This window comes from Magallana gigas, chromosome 2 (assembly GCF_963853765.1).
Source record: "Magallana gigas chromosome 2, xbMagGiga1.1, whole genome shotgun sequence".
NCBI lineage: Eukaryota > Metazoa > Mollusca > Bivalvia > Ostreida > Ostreidae > Magallana > Magallana gigas.
Window position 1 is genome coordinate 49,036,128 of NC_088854.1, and position 20,885 is coordinate 49,057,012.

Here is a 20,885-nt window from a genome sequence, read left to right on the forward strand (position 1 = left end):
CAAATGTCATCGTACCAAAAAAAATAATTTGATTATAAAACTGTCAGGATAAGAAATCCTTCGAACCTATCAAATTAGATTTAAAGATAAAATGGTTAACAGCTTTTTCGAGCTTTTTTCAATTAATTAAAAACATGCTGATACTGTAATGAATAAACATTCAGTTTACATCAATACATTCATTAAGTATTTAGTTCATATTAAAGTATCAACTTTTTATTATTATATTTTTTTAGAATCAAAGGACGACAAATTTTGGACCAAGAATACTCAAGAATATGTAAACACGTCATTTCGGAAGTAAATCATTACCCATGCTGAAAGCTGAAGTTCCCTAAGCTAGTCTGAAAAAAATCCCTCAAATGCCGTGCAGAAAACCCATATATTCTGAGAAGACCATGTGATGATTTTAAAAAACTCGTTTGTTCTGTTATCAGTTTATTGATTTTAAGTTTACTTTTTATAACGAATTAATACCTTTGTATGTCAGGACTTTAAATAAAACTTAAATGTTTGCTATTAGGCAGAATTAGTTTGTGGAGTTTAAATAATTAAGTCCTATTTCTACATTTTATTTTGTCCAGATATGTACACCAATTAACACGCAGAGCATTTAATTGTTCTTTATCAAAACTTACTTTCTGATTAATTAAAATTCTCGTAAGAAAACACTCTGTGTATTTGCTTGGTTTTATTCTTTAAAATCAGTATCAACATTTTACCAAGGACCGAGTCTGAAATCTAATACATGTCATCAATATGCATAAGCCAGCTCTATTTAAGCAAATGCGTTTCAATATCTTTAATATCATACTTAAAAGTGCTTAATTGACAAAACAGGATATGCTTACTTTGAAAGAGATATGTGTGTTTAATATATGAAAATGCAAGGCGTATTTTTATGACTGTTTGGACTTCTTCCGTTTATGACAGTTTTATTTGAGTTATTGTTATTATAGTACATCTACCCTTAATGACAGAATTAAGCGGAATGAAAATTTTTGTCAGTTTATTATGCGTTGTGAATTCATATTTCCCGGTAATTGTTGGTTTTTTAAACGCTTAAGGCAAAATGAAGTTCATATTAAGGGATATGTAAAAAATCTGGCATAAGCTTAAAACTTATACAAGAATAAACGGATCGTTAAAATATTCAACAGTTGCCTTGATTTATTAAAGATAACAGCTAAACACAAGCTGGCACTTTGGTCATGGCTTATTTATTATAATTAACAATAAATATAACAACCGACCTGTCACCCACTTGATGAACAGGTATTTGGCTGCACAATAAATCAAAATTTTTAGTTCACCAATAAATTATTCAATCAATCAGTCAATCAATCAATAAATCAAAGTTAAATCATGAAAGTCATTATCAATATCGCTTTGCATTAGGCGGGGTTCCGGCTAGGTTAGGTGGATACTGGGAGAAGTTGAACACCTATTCCAAAACTTTAAGCAGGCCCTGGGAACAGTTACCTGCATCAAAGACAAAAAAACCCTTCCACGATACATATTCCTCATGAAAAACAGCTATACCAAACTTAAAGTGTTTGTCTGCCAGACAATTTGCAACCCTAAACCAATAGAGAGAGGTGGAATGTGTTCGAGGCAGTTAGGGGTAGGATTAAGGTTAAGCCATAACTAGGTTATGGGAGATGAAGTGAAGGGAAAGGGTAGGGGTTTTGATAAGGTTGTATTTGTGGCGAGGATAAACTAATACAAATGATCGGGATAAATTGATGAATGAGTTTGTGAGAACAGATAAAGTGCACCCTGCAATATGTCAGAAAAACATTATTGTCCAGTTCAGATACATGCACTCCGTCTACACAAAACATTTGGCCGTTATATTTATTTTTATTCAAGTTTTTCAATATAAGCCCCTCCCAAGTTCAAACATGAGTTGCAATTGCATTGTTAAGACGATTTTTGCACTTTTCTGCTGCAGTAGTACTAAACAAATAACGCCAACATGCCCGTGGCAAAATTTCAGACCAAACTAACAAAGTGTTAGGCAAAATTTACCGAGTTCAGATATAGTGTCAAACATTTGGAGTCGAAGGTCCAAGAAAGGTAATGCGCCATTACTATTGCCTCCGCAATGTATCACTAACATGTCAGGAGGAGTACTGTACAAAAGCTGTGTAGTGTGCATGATAAACCTCCCCCACCTCTTACCAGGTCTGCTTATCCAGCCTACCTCGACCCTAATCAAGCAATGAAGGCCCATTGAATTGCCTCCAGCGCGGGCTGTGAGTTTTAGCCTTGGGATAATTGATGATCAGACTATCCATATGTATGGCACTTAACCTGAAATAAATTCTTGTTATATGTTAGCATTGCGGGTTAATGGATGCAATAATAGGACAAATAGTCTTATGTATTTCTTGTAACACGTTGACTTTCAACACCCTTTAGACTGGATTTGGTGTTTTAGGATACCTTAAATAAAAGCTGCCGGGGCAGAACCTATGTGGAAAAAAGTGGGATTCAAAGGCTGCTTGAGGGATCTTAAGATGATGTAAAGTCTTGGTAAGGACTGCGGAAAATTGGTATGGTGTAAAGGGTTTATTATCGAAATGGGAAAGTAAAGGGTCTTCCACAGGTGGTCGTACAGAGATAATTTTTTTCAGAGCTTGTTGTAATATTGAATAATTGTGGTCGTTAGGTTTAACTATAGTAGCTCCCTTGCCCGTTTGGTCTGATTTTGAAAACTGCAGCAATAATTTTATGGTTTGACATGTAATTGAACCTGCAATAGCTTGCGAAACTCTATTAGGGGATGTACCAAATGTGATTGTTAATTCACCAACACGAAAGAAGCCAAAATAAGCTAAAAGGTAAGCAGAAGTGAACAGAGTTGACTCGTAAACGTAGTGATATGTGTGTGGTAGGTCCTGAATTATTGCATGGAAAAGAGGTAATGTGATAGGTCTACGCATGTCGAGAGAAGGCTTTTTCCTGGAAAGGCCAATCAGGAGTTATTGAAGTATGAAGGATTTAGTAGTGTTTTAGATTAAACGCTATTATTGACATGTATGTTTTTATGGTAGACGGGGCTATGTTTGAGGCAGACATGTAAGCTATGAAATTGATCAAATGGTCCAAGGGGGGATTGGTGTGTGGTAGATGATAAGAATCACAAAACTGGAAAAAGGCAGTCGATCCCTGGGAATAAGTGAGCTGAGTATTTGTTGAAATCGATGCCGACAAAAGTGTTTGAACCTCATCTACAAAGAAACCGTAGAACTCGTATGGGATTGGTTTCGGGTTGGTGATGCTGCTTTTGCCAGCTGTCGAAAGCGGTGCAACTGAAATCGAGAAATAGAATTGTCTATTTCATTAAGTTTGCCCGCTATATATTAAGCCTCAATTTGAAGGTTTAAATGTAAGAATATTAGGATCAATTGCTTAATGAGGAACATGACGCGTTGAGACTTTGATGAATTGGAGTTGATGATAGATACCAAGGTATGAAGTATGGTACCAAGAGTTTGGAATTTGGCAACTGTCAGCCCCAAATGTAAATGTCCCTTACAATTGGAATTAATTTTCCGTAGGATATACCTTGCCGAGTCCCAATGTTCAGGCCATGAGATGTAAGCCCATTCCCCATGAAAATAATACCACCACCTGTTTATTTAGCACTATCTGTGAAAAATTCCAGATCCGTCAAGAAACCACGACTGATCAGGGAAGGGGCGGGTTCCATGAAAGGAGTGAATAAACTCTCGAATAATGAGTGCATCTTGCCGCATTCCAGAGGTCACTCTAATCATGTGTTGACTTCTCTAAGTGCTAGACACAGCGCCATAGAATCTTCTGATTAATGCCCGAGCTGCCGGTAATGCTCTGCCACAAAGTGCTAATAACCCACAGAGTGATTGTAACTGTTGAAGAGCGATTTTTTTCACGGTTGCAGAGATTCCTTAGTTGGTCATTGAGGGATGTGAGTTTATCATGTGGGGAAAATGTGTTGAGATACTGTATTCATTCCTAGCCCTTAATGGGTTATGTTAGTTTTGGGATCTTTAATCTTGTCAGCCGCAATCGGCACACCCAAAATTTTACAAATGTGGCTGAATTGCTGTATCAATCTAATGCACTCATTTGAGGCATTTGGGCCGACAAAGAGAAGTAATCAAGATAGTGACAAATGTTACTGGACTTTGTAGTATGGCTTTATGTCCAGTGTAAGAATTTTTAAAATCTTCGAATAACGCTCATGACAGTGCACAACCGAAGGAAGGCATTTATCAAAATAATACATGTAGTAATCTTGGAACTTGATACCAAGTAAGCAGAAATCATTGGGATGGATCTTGGAACCTGATACCAAGTAAGCAAAAATCACTGAGATGGATAGGAAGTAGCTAAAATGCGGACTTTAGGTCTATCTTACCAATCAGCCAAGCTAGGCCTTGCGACTGTACAAGAGCAACTGCTTCGTCAAAGGAAGAGTACTTAAGTGAACAATATTTGGGGTCAATGAAGTCAGTACTACTGTTACCTTCCGGAGCAGACAAATGAATATTTAACTTTAAGCCGCCCGATTTTTTGGAACAATTCCAATTGGTGAAATGCGCAAGTTTGAGAAGGGTCTGACAGGATAAGGACAAGCTATTCTACCTATCTTAATTCCTTGATCTTATATATTTTTAATTTGATCAGGGTTTTGCTAAGCGAATTTTCATTTTTTTTTATTCAGTGAGGGTTTTAGGGCCTGCTTAGTTGAGTTTTAAACCTTTTAAAAAACCTTGCAATAGAAACTGCTTGTCCTTTTAAAAGGGTTATCTTGGATGTACATATGTAACTGCTCAATTATTATTGGAGTAGCTCCTAGTTGCAATTTGCCTATATTGTCTTGGATCTGAACTTTATGGTGGGCGAGGTCTGGTGAAGTTGAAGCGTGGAGGGAGGGGGGGGGGTTGATAGACCAGATATTCTAAATTGTGCAGAGCCTGGGCTCCGAAAGGGCTAATTTTAGGCAGGTGATGCATTGCTATGAGCTTCTCGCTTTTGTCGAGGACATTGAACTTAGGTTTGTGAATCAAATCAATACATGCATTTGTGAGAGTAAAAGCAGGACTGTCAAGAACAATAGCCCTTACAATTCTAATCGTAGCACTTGTGTGAAGCTGTAGGGCTGTTTCTTTTTTAATTTGAAGCCATGTGGATAAGCCAAAGCTCTGAGTCGATTGCTGACCAGCGTAATTGATGGATCAATAGACTTGCAAAGCCTAAATTGTTTATCATTATCAAGCCAGCCTTGATTGTTAGGGTTGCGGGATGCCCCTGGTCGAATTGTGTAGATATATTTAAGCAAATGGGGGAGGTTAAGTCAATGTGGCCAGAGATGTAAATGCAGGCGAACACGAGCATTGCGTTGGTCCACCTATCTAAGGTAAGAATAATTTTTTATGTGCAAGTTTGTTTTTCACTCTCAATGTCGGTCAGATTTTTATGTATTATATTTCGTGTGAACTGGGCAATAGCTATTTGCATCCTTAAATTCATTATCAACATCTTAATTCAGGTTTAGTTTTGTCTACTTATTCTCTTTGTACATTCTGTTGACATTGCCGATCAAAATGACATAGTTTGAGCTGGATGAACATATGTGTGTAGTGTATAGCATGCAACTTAAGTGTTGTATATGATAAATCATTAGATTTATCCATATTATTCAGGGTTTTTTTATTTTACACTAGACAATTAATAGAATAATTATTTTGAGGAAAAAATTATGTTAATATAGCGGATTTTTACGTCGTCTGAATGGTCACGTTTTTTGTTCCTTTATTCACAAGGATGTTTAAATGATGTAGAAAAAGTCCTTAATATTTTTTCAAATCTCTTTAACAAATAGTCATTTAATTCGGGGGGGGGGGGGTCATTATACATTTCAAATGTCATTCAAATGTAAAGTAAGTAGAAATAGCGATATATTTAATACCTGATCTAAAACCCACTAGAAAAACTTCCTTATTTTTATGATCATGTGCCCCAATTAAATATGTGTTAAACGATTGCAACTTTAATGTTCGTGAAATGCTCAAACCTTTTTTTATAATATTGAAAGAAAAATATTTTTCATTCTTGGTTGTGGTTGACTTTAATTTTGTTTTCAACAGAAGGTATGGAAGACATTCAGCGCTTCTAGCTCTTGGACTACATTTTGATTTTTCTTCCTTATTCAATTGGAAATTACGTAGACTCAAAAAGGTCTGGTGTCAACACGTTATATATCAGATATATTAAACATGTTAACATTTTATATCAATATCATATAGGACGATAAGATGATCATTGTATCATGGTTGCGTTAAGGAAATGATCAAAACTGTTTGAACGGAAGCTATTAGAAGTTTCAGATTTTTATGATTTTCTTTTTCATCTGATTCTTTATCTGTAATCAGGTATCATTTGATAAGTGTAGTCCCTATCCCGTGGAACTGCATTACTTTGCAGACATTGACTGTAAACAAATGCTTCATGTTTGATATGATCAAATTATAGGTCAAAATGTATATCACTAGAGTAAATTTTAGGTCTTAAGACTTCAAATGCTATTTACACTTCCTTCATTTGTTTTATAAAAAATAAAACAACACTTTTCTTTTATTCAAGGTTCATTAAATCCGTGGTAGAGACCTGTAATACAAATCGACCGACAGAAAAATAAAGGGTTAACCCATTAGCCAACCAGTGTTTGTAGGAAAATTTGTATACCTTACTCTATTGTATAAGTATTATCTGCTGTCTCCGCGAACGTTATCTCCTGTCTTCTTCAGTTTACCTATTAGGATAATACTTCCATGCATCCAGATATTCCGGGCATTGCTGTTTACTGTAGAGTTGCATCTCAGCCATTCTCATTTATATGACTCCATTTTGAAATATCACTGTCGCTCAAGCTTAAGTTAAGATAGTTTTTTCTTGAAGTAACGTGATAATATTATACATGTTATGGTGTAAATAATTTTGGAAACTTATATCCAATTTATATACAACAAATTGCCGTTTGTTATTTAAATGAATTATTTTTATTTTAACAGCCAAATTATAAATGACACAGTAATTTCCATATGTCGCCACATAGGGTAGTGATAATGTTTGTCCAATTTTCAGCTACTGAAGTCGGTAAAGGAAAAAATAAAAATATAGATTTTTGATGTAATAAATATCCTACATTTTAGCGACTACAGTATTTGCCACTTGTCAATATTTTTTTAACCAAGGTTTAATAAAACCTGTCGCAATGTTAGCATTAACAAGCGTTACCAAAACTTACCCTCCAATATGAACTAAACCAAAAAACGATCTTTTATGAATCAAGTTTCATTTAAATATATCTATTTTGTAGGCAATTAAGTATATAATCCGTTTTAGACGGGGTCACATGACCCTGTCTATTAGTTTACTGTCAGCCGAAGTCTCAAACCGGAAGGCACGTAGAACACATGATTAGAGTCTAAGCGTAAGAAAATAGTGCAGAAAGTTTTCATGCATATCAGTAAATATATATTATAAAAACACGCATTAAATGTTTTTAAAGGGGCATGGTCACGATTTTGGTCAAATTCTGTTTTTATGTTTTTATTATTTACAATGCTTTAGAAATGCATTTCTAATAAACAAATAAAACTTAAGAGTCATTCGTAGAGTTATAAGCTAGATACAGGGCTCACAATTCTTTGTCATGTAAACAAGGCTCGTGCCCTGTTTTTGTTTACATATTCAATATACCAGTAAAAAATCTTTTTCCAGTGTATTTGTCTATCTTTTATTTAGTTTGAGCATAGATAAACAGTTCCTAACATTTAAAACATTCGTTTTAGGTTTAAAACTGAAATGTTTACTGAATTTCAAGCCCTGTAACTCGCTTCCAACACAACAAATGACACTCAAATTTCTGTTGCCTATTAAAAATGCATTTCTGCAGCATTGTAAATATTAAAATTGGGAAAATAATTTTTGACCAAAATCGTGACTATGCCCCTTCTCTGTGTATAAACTAAATTCTATTTTTAAATAAACAAATAGTATTATTGATCAAAATATTCTTGCTCGGGTTCAAATATGGAATGAGTTACGTAACTCCATGGATGCACAACGCCGTTGACGATTCAGTTGGTGTTGAGCATTAATCAATAGAAGAGTTTGAAGGTTGAATCGAATGTAATGTTCCCAAACGCAATGTACCATTTTTGAAAAGTTGATAATTTTATTTTGAAAATCTTTCACTTGTATACTACCGAACTTCATGTGCAAGTCGAAATTAAAATTAGGACGGATTATACACAGATGTCTTACACATTAAAATAGAAAATTGGATCAAAATATTGAAATAATCTAATGATTTAAATTATCTTATTTGATATAGTTGTTTTGATTTTCCCGGTTAGTAGTAATTTTTAAACTTTTTCCTTGGGGTCTTATTTTTTTTTAATGAAATACCGTTGTGTTAATTGTTAATTTTCTACAATTATGAAGGCTTGGATTGAGTAAAATTTAGACAAAGTATCAGACAATTGCAAAAAGCTAATTTAACGTAAATTGAGATAACTAATTAAAATTCATAATTTTTTGGAAGCATATTTGAGAAAATCAAGGACAATTAAAAATTCAAACTTTCAAGACCCCGTCTTTCAGGACTCTCAGTATTTTGATTACTATATGGCATTGGCATTGTTAAAAAAACTCGGCATCTATCCGATTCTTTTCACTGGCATATGATTAAGGATTAACAAGCGTTACCAGTTTTTCTCTGCTTAAACAATATAATCTAAATAATTCCACCCTATATATCTTTTAAATAGTTGTATAGCTTCATTTTTTGGCGATATTCAAACTAAATAAAGCAACGATGTAAAGAAAAACAATAAATTATAAGACTTTTTGTTAACAAGCGTTACCGTTAACAAGCGTTACTATTTTCTATTTTTGATATTGATATTACTAATCGGGAATTTTAAAATATTTAGGCATTCATGACGTAACAGTAAAGTAAAAACCACTAGTAAGAACGAATTTACGACAACAGCAGTATTTTTGAAAGGTCCCAACATTTGTTATTTAAATTTTTTTAACTTCATGTACATTGTATACTAGTATATTCGATTATCGATCATATAACACATATATATATATATACATGTATATATATATATATATATATATATATATATATATATATATATATATATATATATATATATATATATATATATATATATATATATATATATATATATATATACACAAATATATATGATTGTTTTTTGACAATGCACATAACTGAGTACATGTACATGTAACCACATCAATTGGAAGCTGTATATATTTTCTTTTGGGTAAAAAATGCACTGTCTCTAAGTATTATTTTAAAAAATCAATGGTAACGGATGTTAAGGAGCTTTGTTATATATAAAGAAGTTATAATACAACGCCCGTTACCGGTTTAATCACACAAGGATACAATTTTAAGTTATTTCTTTATCGGCAAAGTGTTTTTCGTTGTTTATACATTTATATGAAAAGATACATTTCAATATTAATTTTGTACAATGATTTATAAGCAATTTATGAAACATGAAAAGTTTATTGAATGAAAAATATTGTAAACAGATAGCCATGCTATGACCTTGAATTGCTGGTATTACATAATGGTCACTATGATATTTATGTGTACCTAGGTATTGCGCACTGAATGGTGTTAATGATAATTAACAAAATGAACTCTGTGAATCTTGTAGCACTGCGCAGTATTCCTAAATGATGTTATAAAACCAGGCGAATAATACGGGCATAATATCCAAATTGAGAGTTTAAAAACAAGTGTCATATTTGGCGATTCTGTGTCTGCAACGATAGCTCTGGTACTCTATATTGAGTAATGTATTGTATATTCTATATATTAACATTTGTAACCTTTTGTGCCATGCATGAATGAACGTATTATGAGTACGTGATGCCTCATACCTAGGTGGGGGACTCTGAGACTCAGGACTCCTGCATCTGTACTCTTTGATTGGCAGTTTTGACAGTTTTGTTACTTTATTTAGAAATAAAATATTAATCTTAATTTTGAACACTAAATGTTCACTCATGATCGCTGTAAATGGGCCGAACTAGTCAGAACTGTCCATCATAAGTAAAATGTTATATATACCCATGTAAAATGATGTTGAAGAGATTCTTAGACGCTTTGATTTGGACTGCTTTTAATTGTTGTAACTATACGATCACGCTTTAATAAAACCGCTTGAGAAAGAAATACTGTATTTGTGATCACTAAGTTTGAGCTGACCCTCAATTGGATCCGTAAGACAGAAGGCTTACAATATGAATATTCTTAAATCAGTATATTAAACCTTACCTGATTTAATTGAACATGAATTTCTTTTCTTTCTCGATGGTAATTAATACAGCGGAAATACAACCGCCAATATCGGGAAATAAAAATCAAGGGCAGGTTGAAAATATGTAAAATGAGAGAGAGGAAAAGTAAATTTTATAAGTTTTACCAATTTTTTTTGGTCAATTACCATTATTTGACAAATCAATATCATTAGCAATATTGAATTATTTATTGAAGAAATACTTACATTGTATCATATAAGGGGATGTAGTTTAAAGTTTCATTTAACATCCGTTACTTTATCTTTTCATTAATTACCAATCTTTAAAATGCTTTTTTAATAAAACGGAACAATATTCTTTCATAGATATTTCAGGCACATATAATTTCGCTTTTAAGAGGCGAATACATGTATATGTTTCTCACATTAAAGTAACTATCATTAAAAGACTTTGAAATTGGTCTCTGTCGATTTCCATGCGTGCTACGCCTTAAATTTTGCAGTTTTATAAAAATTATCCTTGCTTTTCAAAGTTAATTTTAGTAATAAACTTCTTTATAATTTGAAAAATAAAGAGAATTAGTGAATTTTAAGACTTTTTATTTATTTATTACGGGAATAAAGCACTGTACTCGATAAATTTAACATCCGTTACTGTGACTTTACTCCCATGCAAAGAATCTGAGCTAAATTTGTAAATACAACATTTGTGTGGAAATAATTTTTAGAAGAAATATCATAGATGATGTGCTTTTGGAAAACCAAATTATTAAAACAATCTGACTTGATTTTTTAACAACGTAACCAGTGTAATGGAGTAGCAGTTCTGAGAATGACTGATCTATGTACCAGCTGTTATTAAGCATGTTCTTAACTGGTTGGTTGTTTTAGACAGCTATTCTCTTTTGGTATGTTTTGCAAAGTTACCAGCTAACTGACTTTATAATCTGAAACAAAATACGTTCAAAAAATGTAAATATAATTACATAAAAACAATAAAAAAAAAATCATTATTGCCAATCACATTATGAAATTAAACCCTTAGAATTCTTTTTGTGTCTTGTATCTGTTTAACATTATCTACTTGATTATTGGTATATCCCTCTATTTTTAGATTCGGTATGATAACAAAGTATATATATATACGTAGTGCCTTTAAGCAAAATATTTCCTATACTTGCAGAGTGTGTATAGATTTATTGGGACATTTTAAATCAGAATGCTTGATAAATGTCAGAAAAGAGGATTTGTACTTTTAAAAGCAAGTGTCAAAACTGAATATCATTTGACGTAATTAATTAAAATTGTTTGGTGTATATCCTTTCCAAAACTGTTTTTCAATAGAGGTGCATTTTGCCGAAAAATCAATCTGACTTCGAAAATATATCAGGAAAGAGAATATTTGATGAGCTTTCATTCAAGGGCTATCTCGTTGCTGAACGAAAATATCGGCCGGATTTGTTAACATTGCCGCCTCTAGAAAATGCATTAGGGGACTACACCAATATTTAGTCATAAAAATATGTTGATAATAAATTAAAATCGTGGTAAATGAAGACAATGGAATTGATGCGAAAAATACTCAATCTTTGCATATAATTTGACAATCATTTGATATTTACTGTGAGCATTTATTATCTAGAAATCTTATCTTGTGATACATGTAGTAGATGTAAATGAAACGTATAGTATCTACCAAAATACAATTCAAGAAAAATTACATTATCTTATGTTTTATGTTATAAAATTGATTTATTATTTATGACAATTTGAGATATGCAAATTCTAAAACTGATTTTAGTTAGACACTGAATTAAACTTTTTTATCACTGTTTATAATGTCTTTTAAACCAAACTCCTAATTTGTTGACACCCTGTCGTTGCAATACAAGTAAGAATAGAGCCCAACGTACATTTTCAATATGACATTTACAAGTTAATTTCCGTCCATATTTTACGAGACCCCCAATAATGAATACGCTGTCTTAACAATACATAACCGAAGGAAAAAACTGTATGGCCACTTTTTTTATATAAAAAACACTGCTAAAAATGAAAATCATTTTCTTCAGAAATAGCTGAGACCGAGGTTTGTTAAGATTAGAAAACTAAATCTTCATGATTATTATCATTTAGATCTTGTGTGACAGTATTTGCTTTCTTTTAAATTATGTTAAAGAGATGTTGAAAAAAGAGACCATTAACTCATGCAAAAGTGCTAAAAAAAAGTAAAGGAGATAAATATAACCCTGTATGTAAGATCTGATTCAAAACTTCCTGGTTGTAATTTAGTGGTTGACAGATAAAACCTGGCCGAAACAGATATTTGCTTATCCCAGTTACTTAAAAGCTCATGACAACGTGAATCATGGTACAGTTAAACATCGTTAGAAGCATCACATGTTGTTTGTTTTGGATTATTCTTCTTGTTTCGATTACAGAAGGTATGTGACAATGAGACATTTAATATATTTAATTGCCGAAGCTCTTATTTTGTTGGTTCTTCCTTCTTTTAAAAAGTGCGTTTGCACAAACTTAGGCACGACCATAAAAAAATCTTTATTTTTAAGATAATATTTAACACTTCCTGCTCGAAGTGATATTTTTAGTGTGTTTACAAAACTGTTTTCTGTACTTCCTGGTTTAAAATAAAAGGTAATGATTTTACATTTTACTGAGAGTATTTTTTTTTTAGAAAAGTTCCGTTCTAAAAAAAAAGTGATTCGGTCAATCTACTAACATTTTCTGCTTAATTTTAGATTCGCACGAGCTCTTTCATACGTTGCACGAGCTTTCGCATTCGTTGCATGCGTATTTGTGCTCGCATCAAGTCTCTTCAAAATAGTGAACAAGCGACCGAATGCGATCTAAATCATCACAGTGCAACGCACGGACATTAGTACGAACGTTTTACAACGTTTTGTGTACTCGCAAGAGTGATGCACGATATTTAAAGGTCGTAAGATGAATCGCAGTTGTTAATACGTGTATTGTTCGACCATGAGACTATTGCTCAACAAGTCTCGTGTTATCTTGCAACGTTTTACTATCATTGCACAATTATCAGTAATATGACATGATTTGCCACTATAGTCTGTCCCAAGATATCTTGGATTCACATTTTGCTTAATTGCTTGATATTTATAAACACTTCAGGGTTCAAACGATGTTCATTCAAAAGTATAAAAAATTTCCAAGATTTCTCAGTCGAAACGCCCCCGTTAGCGTATCAGGTTTCAATACAATGCAAAAAATGTGATGTCTACGGAGATTTTGTATTGCAGCAAGCCCGGATGATAAAGTTGAAAAATTGCGCGATGTATTCCGAGTGTATTCCAAATGGAGTAAGGATGTAAACATTCCCCATTATAAATCTCCGTAAGGAATCTGTTTTCGTTCTTGTGAATTTTTCGGAGTGACAGTTGATATGGGTCAATGAAATTATCTTGGAAATTATCCCTTTCAACTATTACAAGTGCACTTCTTTCACAGGTATGTGTGTTTTTATTAAAACTCGTCCAAATGTGCTGCATAAATATCTTGGGACAGACTATAATATACCCTGTATAAGCATCTCTGTTTCAGACCACAATTCACGATAAACATTTATAGCATGATGGTGAGGGAAATATGAAGATTTTTTTCTCCAAGAAAAATCATATTTCCCCAGGTCATCGCCTATATGTTCGTGCGCCAATTTTATTCGGGGCTTTACACATCAGTTTGCGAACAATGAACAAAATGTGTTCTACAGTGTACGTCTATAATAATAACTGACACGGGAAAGTTGAATGTAATGGTGAAAAAGGGGAGGAGCTTCTCAATTAGTTTTTTTTCAAAGCAAAGTCTTTCATTATCTGGAATTTATGTATAATTGGTTTTTTCAATCAGTTTTAAAGAAAATGTTAAGAAAGAAGTTAAAAAAAAATATGAACACAGAATAAACAAAAAAAAAAGACAAAATAAAAGAAGAAAAAATATGGTTTAACATATTAAGTATTGATTGAATCAATTCATGTGTAAAGACTTAAGTGTAAATTCCCACGCTTGATCTAGTTGAAAAGAAATTTGGTATACATATTAATATCCAGGTCAGGTTTCATTTTGGACAGCGTTATACACCTTGGACCAAGGAAAATTCCAATTATTTGAAGTTTCCGGTTTTTTTCATGGCAGAGGTTGCACATACTGAGGAGAAATTTAATAAACTGATTTATTATTATAATATCTAGGCCTAGTTAGATTTTTGGTGATATCGAGCAGAGGTATGCCCTTGGAAGTAGCAATAATTCCAGTTATTTGCAGTTTCCGTTCATTTTCTCCGCAGAGGCTGCATTTAATGAAGTTCAAGTTTAGTTTTAGATACGATCGAATGATTTTCGACAGAGTTATGAGCCTTAAACGTAGATAATTTCAATTACTTGCAGTCTCCGTTCATTTCCTTTGCAGAGGTTTCCAAGGGAGGGGGACATAACTATTTCACAAACATCTCTTGTTGATGCAAGTATCAAAGACCTTTTCAATTAATCAAGAGCACTGGTATCTCATTAAACTGATAAATATAAATTCATTTGTATAATCATCATGATAATGAATATATTATGGGATGTACTTGATAACGAGAAAAATGTGTTACTATTAAAATGAATACAAAAACATGTTTTAATTGAAACATTCTATGTTCCATCTACTTACTTGACTGACAGAGATGTACTTATACATTATGTAATCCAAGCCGGATTCTTTGGGTCATGGTTTTAAATACATTGACGGGAGCTTACAGATCACAGATTTTATTTATCTAGCCACAGACCGTCTGAAATATTAGTAATAATTTTATCATAATACCAATACATCCATAAGTGACGCAAGAACCTTTAATGTATACATGTATATTTGCTAACAGGGCCTGATAAAAAACCAATGGTTCATTTGATGTACAGGAATGTTTAATTTGTTCTTGAGCTACAATTTATGTTCCTTATAGAACTGCTATAGGCGTCAAAATATCCCCAAAAGTTAGATTTAACGAGGCCGAGTACAGAACGAGTACGCACGCTTTCGCGCAGCGTTTCATTTGTATTGTGACGTCATCTTTTTGCTTTGTTGACGCCATGGCGGAATAGTTTCAACTGCAGATATTCAGCGAAATTTGTTGAAAATAGCTCGTTTGATGTGTAAAATTGATATTATATTGTGGAACAAACATAAATGTCTCGAAGTATAAGCTATATTTGGGCTCGGGTCGAAAACGTGAAGAGGGTTCAGCAAGCCTAACCCTCTGTCACGTTTTTTTCTTAACCCGCCTAAATATCGCTTACTTCATTTATTTCAAGACATTAACCATGTATTTTATATTAATTACCCTTAAAATGTGATGTTATATATTTATTTATTACTTAAATATGTCTTAATGTTTTAACTTTGATAAGACCCCTGGAACAAACCAGGAGGTAAAAGGTTTTTTTTATTTGACAATTTGATGCCTTTTAGCAATAACTTTAATATGTAGAACAGAAAAAGAAATCCCTAGGGCAAAAGTTTAAAAAATGTGCAAATTTGGTACATTTCAAGCAAAATCCCATAGGGTCCTATGTAAAAAATTAACAAACTTTGAGATGACCCCTTAAACAAACCGTGTGGTAAATGTCTTATTTTTTTTATCTTAAAATAATAATTATATCAGTAGAAATTCATGTAAAAAATTTCATTCAAAAATCTAGGGCAGAAAAAATTAGACCCGGCCTCGTTAATGCAAACAAGATTAAAAGGTTTATTCTGGGATCTACTGTCAAATAACAAGTTATCTTGATTTGTTATACAAATGCTACAGCACCACACCATTAAGTTGATAGGGAGGTAAATATTAAATTAAGAATGCAACGTCATAAGTAGGAAGTTTTAACGTTGTAGATGTGGTATTAGCTCTTCATTATCATTTTAAATATCTAAAATCATCATGAAGATAAAACAGATATTTTGATATATTATTCATATTTGCAGACACATCAATCTGTTAAAAAATGTTATCATACGCATTGGATTGTTTTACTATTTGAAATATGTATTATAAACATGGCAACATGTAACTTTTCATTAAGTGCAAACGTGCAGCACCCATTTTTGCATTGCATTTTCAAGACATCAACTTTAAATAAATTCTGATTCGATGTGAAATAAATGAGACATTATGACATATTGTTACGCACAATTGAAAATAGAAACCTGTGTTGGGCCTCTGATGAGAGACAGACCCTAGAATACCTCCTAAATGTGCCCAAAACACTGATTCAGATTTCTAGTCTTCATCCGTCGGCCAGGTGGCAATTATTTTTACACGACATTTTTATACAATGGTGGAAATTGTCGACAAAGTATGCAGGCAATATACAAAAGCCGACCGTATATTTAAGGTATTCCGTTTTCCAACGGAAGACCTTATTGTTTTCTTTCGTTTTTTTTCCCCTATTATTAGGGTCTTCCGTTTCCAACGGAAGACCCTCTTGTTATTCTACGGTTTCTTTTTATTATTATTCTATATTTTTCCTCTGACATTTTTCGAGAGCTATAACTCAAAAATTATTTAATCGATTTTCACAAAATTTACAGGACTGATAGAACATGACACGTGCTTGCGAATATAAAATTTTGAGCTGATGACGTCACTTCCGGTTTGAGATTTTGAAGATTTTGTGAATTTTTAAGGACCATTTTGTCCACGTAACTCCTCCGAAACTAAAGGGTATAGAAACGTGAAACTTTCAGGAATATGTAGATGTATGTCTGTAGATGATCCTCTGTATTTGACATTGTGGAAAATGCGCACGGCGCCGAAGCTCGCCCAAGGTCAAAAATTGGCACCAAAATTTTTGGCAAAATTTTAACACGTTTTGCAAAATATCTTTTAACCTGTAGATAATTTGTTAAAACATGTAATGCAAAAGTTGTTAAGATTTACACGAGCTTTTGTTTTGTTTTGATTAAAAGGGGCTGGCCCCTTTAATTAGGGGCCAGGAGGGCTCTAAAGTCTTTTAATTTTAACTCTTTACTGAGCAATAATTTGTCATTAATTATGAAGCAAAAATGTTTATTGTACAGCTGTTTATCTACACAGTTCCTTATTTTAAACATTTGTTACCTAATTAGGGGTTTCAAGGGGCCAGAAGACCATAACTTTGATCATTAATATCTTGAAAAGGAGAAATATTTTGAAAGGCAATGTTGAACAAAAGTTGCTTAAAATAATGTTCTTTAGAACATGGTTCTTTAAAATTTATGGTTTGTGGCCCTTGTAAGGAGTTAAAGGGTCGGCCCCTAAAACACTGTTGTTCAGATATCTCCAAATCGGTCAACAATTTCTGAACACTTATTAAACAAAATATGTTTATATTTATAAGATCTTTTATTTAATATGAAGAAAAAGGGACTGGCCCCTCAAATTAGGGGCCAAGAGCGCTCTAAATTCTTTATATAATAACTCTTTACTGAAAAATAATTTGTTATTAATTATAGAAGCAAAAATGTTCATTGTACAGCTGTTCATCTATACTGGACCATACTAAAGTCATATGTTACATAATTAGGGGTTTCAAGGGGCCAGAAGTCCAAAATTTTGAACCATATTATCTTGAAAAGGAGAAATATTTTGAAAAACATTGTATAGCAAAAGTTGATGAAAATAATGTTGTTAACAATGTGATACCTAAAATTTTTCGTTGGTAGGCCCAGTAAGGAGTTGAAGGGTCGGCCCCTAAAACACAGTTGTTCCGATATCTCTATAACGGTTAACAATTCGTGAACACTTGTTGAACAAAATATGTTTATATTTGCGAGACCTTTAATTTGATATCAAGAAAAAGGGGCTGACCCCTCAAATTAGGGGCCAGGATGGCTACAAAGTCTTTTTATAGTAACCTTTTTTAGAGCGATATTTTGTTATTAATCATAAAAACAAAAATAAAAGCTTATTAAGATAAATGTAAAACTGAAATCCGTTTTACAATCGGCCGATGCATTATAGAGATATAGGTGTTTAAAAATTGACTTTTCTGGAAATTTTGATTCCACATTCTTGGTAAAGAAAATTTTATGTTCATAGTTAAATTAACTCGTATCTAAAATAATTCGATAATTATTAAATCGTACTTAAACACATTCGGATTTGTATTTGCTAAGTCGTTCTTGAAATTGATAATGTTATTGCTAATTCGTACCTAGAATCATTTTGATTTTGTGAACTCGTACCAAAAATAATTCGATTTTTTTTCTTTTTGTTTTATTAACTTATGTTTATTGGTTTAAGAACTCTGCTTCTTAGAGAAAGTTTTAGCTTTACTTTCGACATTATCGGAAGACCCACTCGTTGCTTTGCAACGAGCTTTGCTCTAGTTATTATTATTTTTTTTCTTACAAAATTTGTGCAGGCGATTTCTCGGAAATGGCTGAACCGATTTTCGTGAAACTTTCAGATCTATTAGATATTAGTCCGAACTTAATATACATTTTTTTTATTTTGATGACGTCATTTCCGTTGTTAAGAAAATGACGTTTTAGCGATTTTCAGAGGGTCGGCTTGTCCAGGGATCTCCTCCTAAACGGTAAAAGATATTGAGTTCAAACTTTCAGGGATTGTAGACAAGAGATTGTAGATGTGCAATTTGGCATTCATATTTGTCATGCTCAAAAGGCGTTAAAGCTCGCCTGGTCCCGAAAATTGAGACTAAAAAACGTCATAATTTTTCATGGTTTTCTTAGTTTATCTCTTTTCTGAAAAATATTTTGTTAACACATGTAATGCAAAAAAGGTTTATATTTACAAGACCTTTCATTTGATATCGGTAACAAGCGGCTGGCCCCTAAAATTAGGGGACCGAAGGGCTCTAAAGTCTTTCACCTGTAGCCCTTTACTGAGGGATATTTTGTGAACAGTTATAGAAGCAAATATGTTTATCTCACAGTTATGTATCCAAGCAATGTAATGATTTTATCATGTGTTACGTAATTAGGGGTTTTTAGGGGCCAAAAGTCCAGAGTTTTGATTACATATATCTCAGAAAGGAAAACTATTTTGAAATGCAGTACAGAAGAAAAGATGCTCAGAATGATATATTAAATCATATGCAGTTTTCAAAATTTCGTTAAACGGCCCCTATAAGGAGTTAAGGGATCGGCCCCTAAAATGTTCTTTCCCATTTATCTCAAGAACGGTAACGAATTTCTAAACAGTTGTTGAACAAAATGTGTTGAGATTTAAATGACCTTTTATTTGATATGAAGAAAAAGGGGCTGGCCCCTAAAATTAGGGGACCAAAGGGCTCTAAAGTCTTTTATTTGTAGCCCTTTACTGAGGGATATTTTGTGAACGGTTATAGAAGCAAATATGTTTATCTCACAGTTATGTATCCAAGCAATGTAATGATTTTATCATGTGTTACGTAATTAGGGGTTTTTAGGGGCCAAAAGTCCAGAATTTTGATTACATATTTCTCAGAAAGGATAACTATTTTGAAATGCAGTACAGAAGAAAAGATGCTCAGAATGATGTATTAAATCATATGCAGTTTTCAAAATTTCGTAAAACGGCCCCTATAAGGAGTTAAGAGATCGGCCCCTAAAATGTTCTTTCCCATTTATCTCAAGAACGGTAACGAATTTCTAAACAGTTGTTGAACAAAATGTGTTGAGATTTAAATGACCTTTTATTTGATATGAAGAAAAAGGGGCTGGCCCCTAAAATTAGGGGACCAAAGGGCTCTAAAGTCTTTTATTTGTAGCCCTTTACTGAGGGATATTTTGTGAACGGTTATAGAAGCAAATATGTTTATCTCACAGTTATGTATCCAAGCAATGTAATGATTTTATCATGTGTTACGTAATTAGGGGTTTTTAGGGACCAAAAGTCCAGAATTTTGATCACATATATCTCAAAAAGGAAAAATATTTTGAAATGCAGTATAGAAGAAAAGATGCTCAGAATGATGTATTAAATCATATGCAGTTTTCAAAATTTCGTTAAACGGCCCCTATAAGGAGTTAAGGGATCGGCCCCTAAAATGTTCTTTCCCATATATCTCAAGAACGGTAACGAATTTCTAAACAGTTGTTGAACAAAATGTGTTGAGATTTAAATGACCTTTTATTTGATATGAAGAAAAAGGGGCTGGCCCCTAAAATTAGGGGACCAAAGGGCTCTAAAGTCTTTTATTTGTAGCCCTTTACTGAGGGATATTTTGTGAACAGTTATAGAAGCAAATATGTTTATCTCACAGTTATGTATCCAAGCAATGTAATGATTTTATCATGTGTTACGTAATTAGGGGTTTTTAGGGACCAAAAGTCCAGAATTTGGATCACATATATCTCAAAAAGGAAAAATATTTTGAAATGCAGTACAGAAGAAAAGATGCTCAGAATGATGTATTAAATCATATGCAGTTTTCAAAATTTCGTTAAACGGCCCCCTATAAGGAGTTAAGGGATCGGCCCCTAAAATGTTCTTTCCCATATATCTCAAGA

General features: G+C 32.9%; 1 protein-coding gene across 3 annotated transcripts in view; it reads left to right on the top strand.

Annotated features, from left to right (window-relative positions):
* The first annotated feature begins 5,131 nt into the window (after positions 1–5,131).
* Positions 5,132–20,885, top strand: part of LOC117681511 (neural cell adhesion molecule 1-A-like) — a 50,629-nt gene continuing 34,875 nt past the window's right edge. For 2 of the 3 annotated variants that reach the window (XM_066076982.1, XM_066076984.1), the window contains exon 1: positions 12,638–12,814. In XM_066076982.1, coding sequence (XP_065933054.1) covers positions 12,739–12,814 — 76 coding nt within the window. In that variant the 5' untranslated portion in view covers positions 12,638–12,738. Of the gene's footprint in view, positions 5,411–12,637; positions 12,815–20,885 lie in introns of those variants that run through there. The other variant, XM_066076983.1, reaches the window with a different exon arrangement.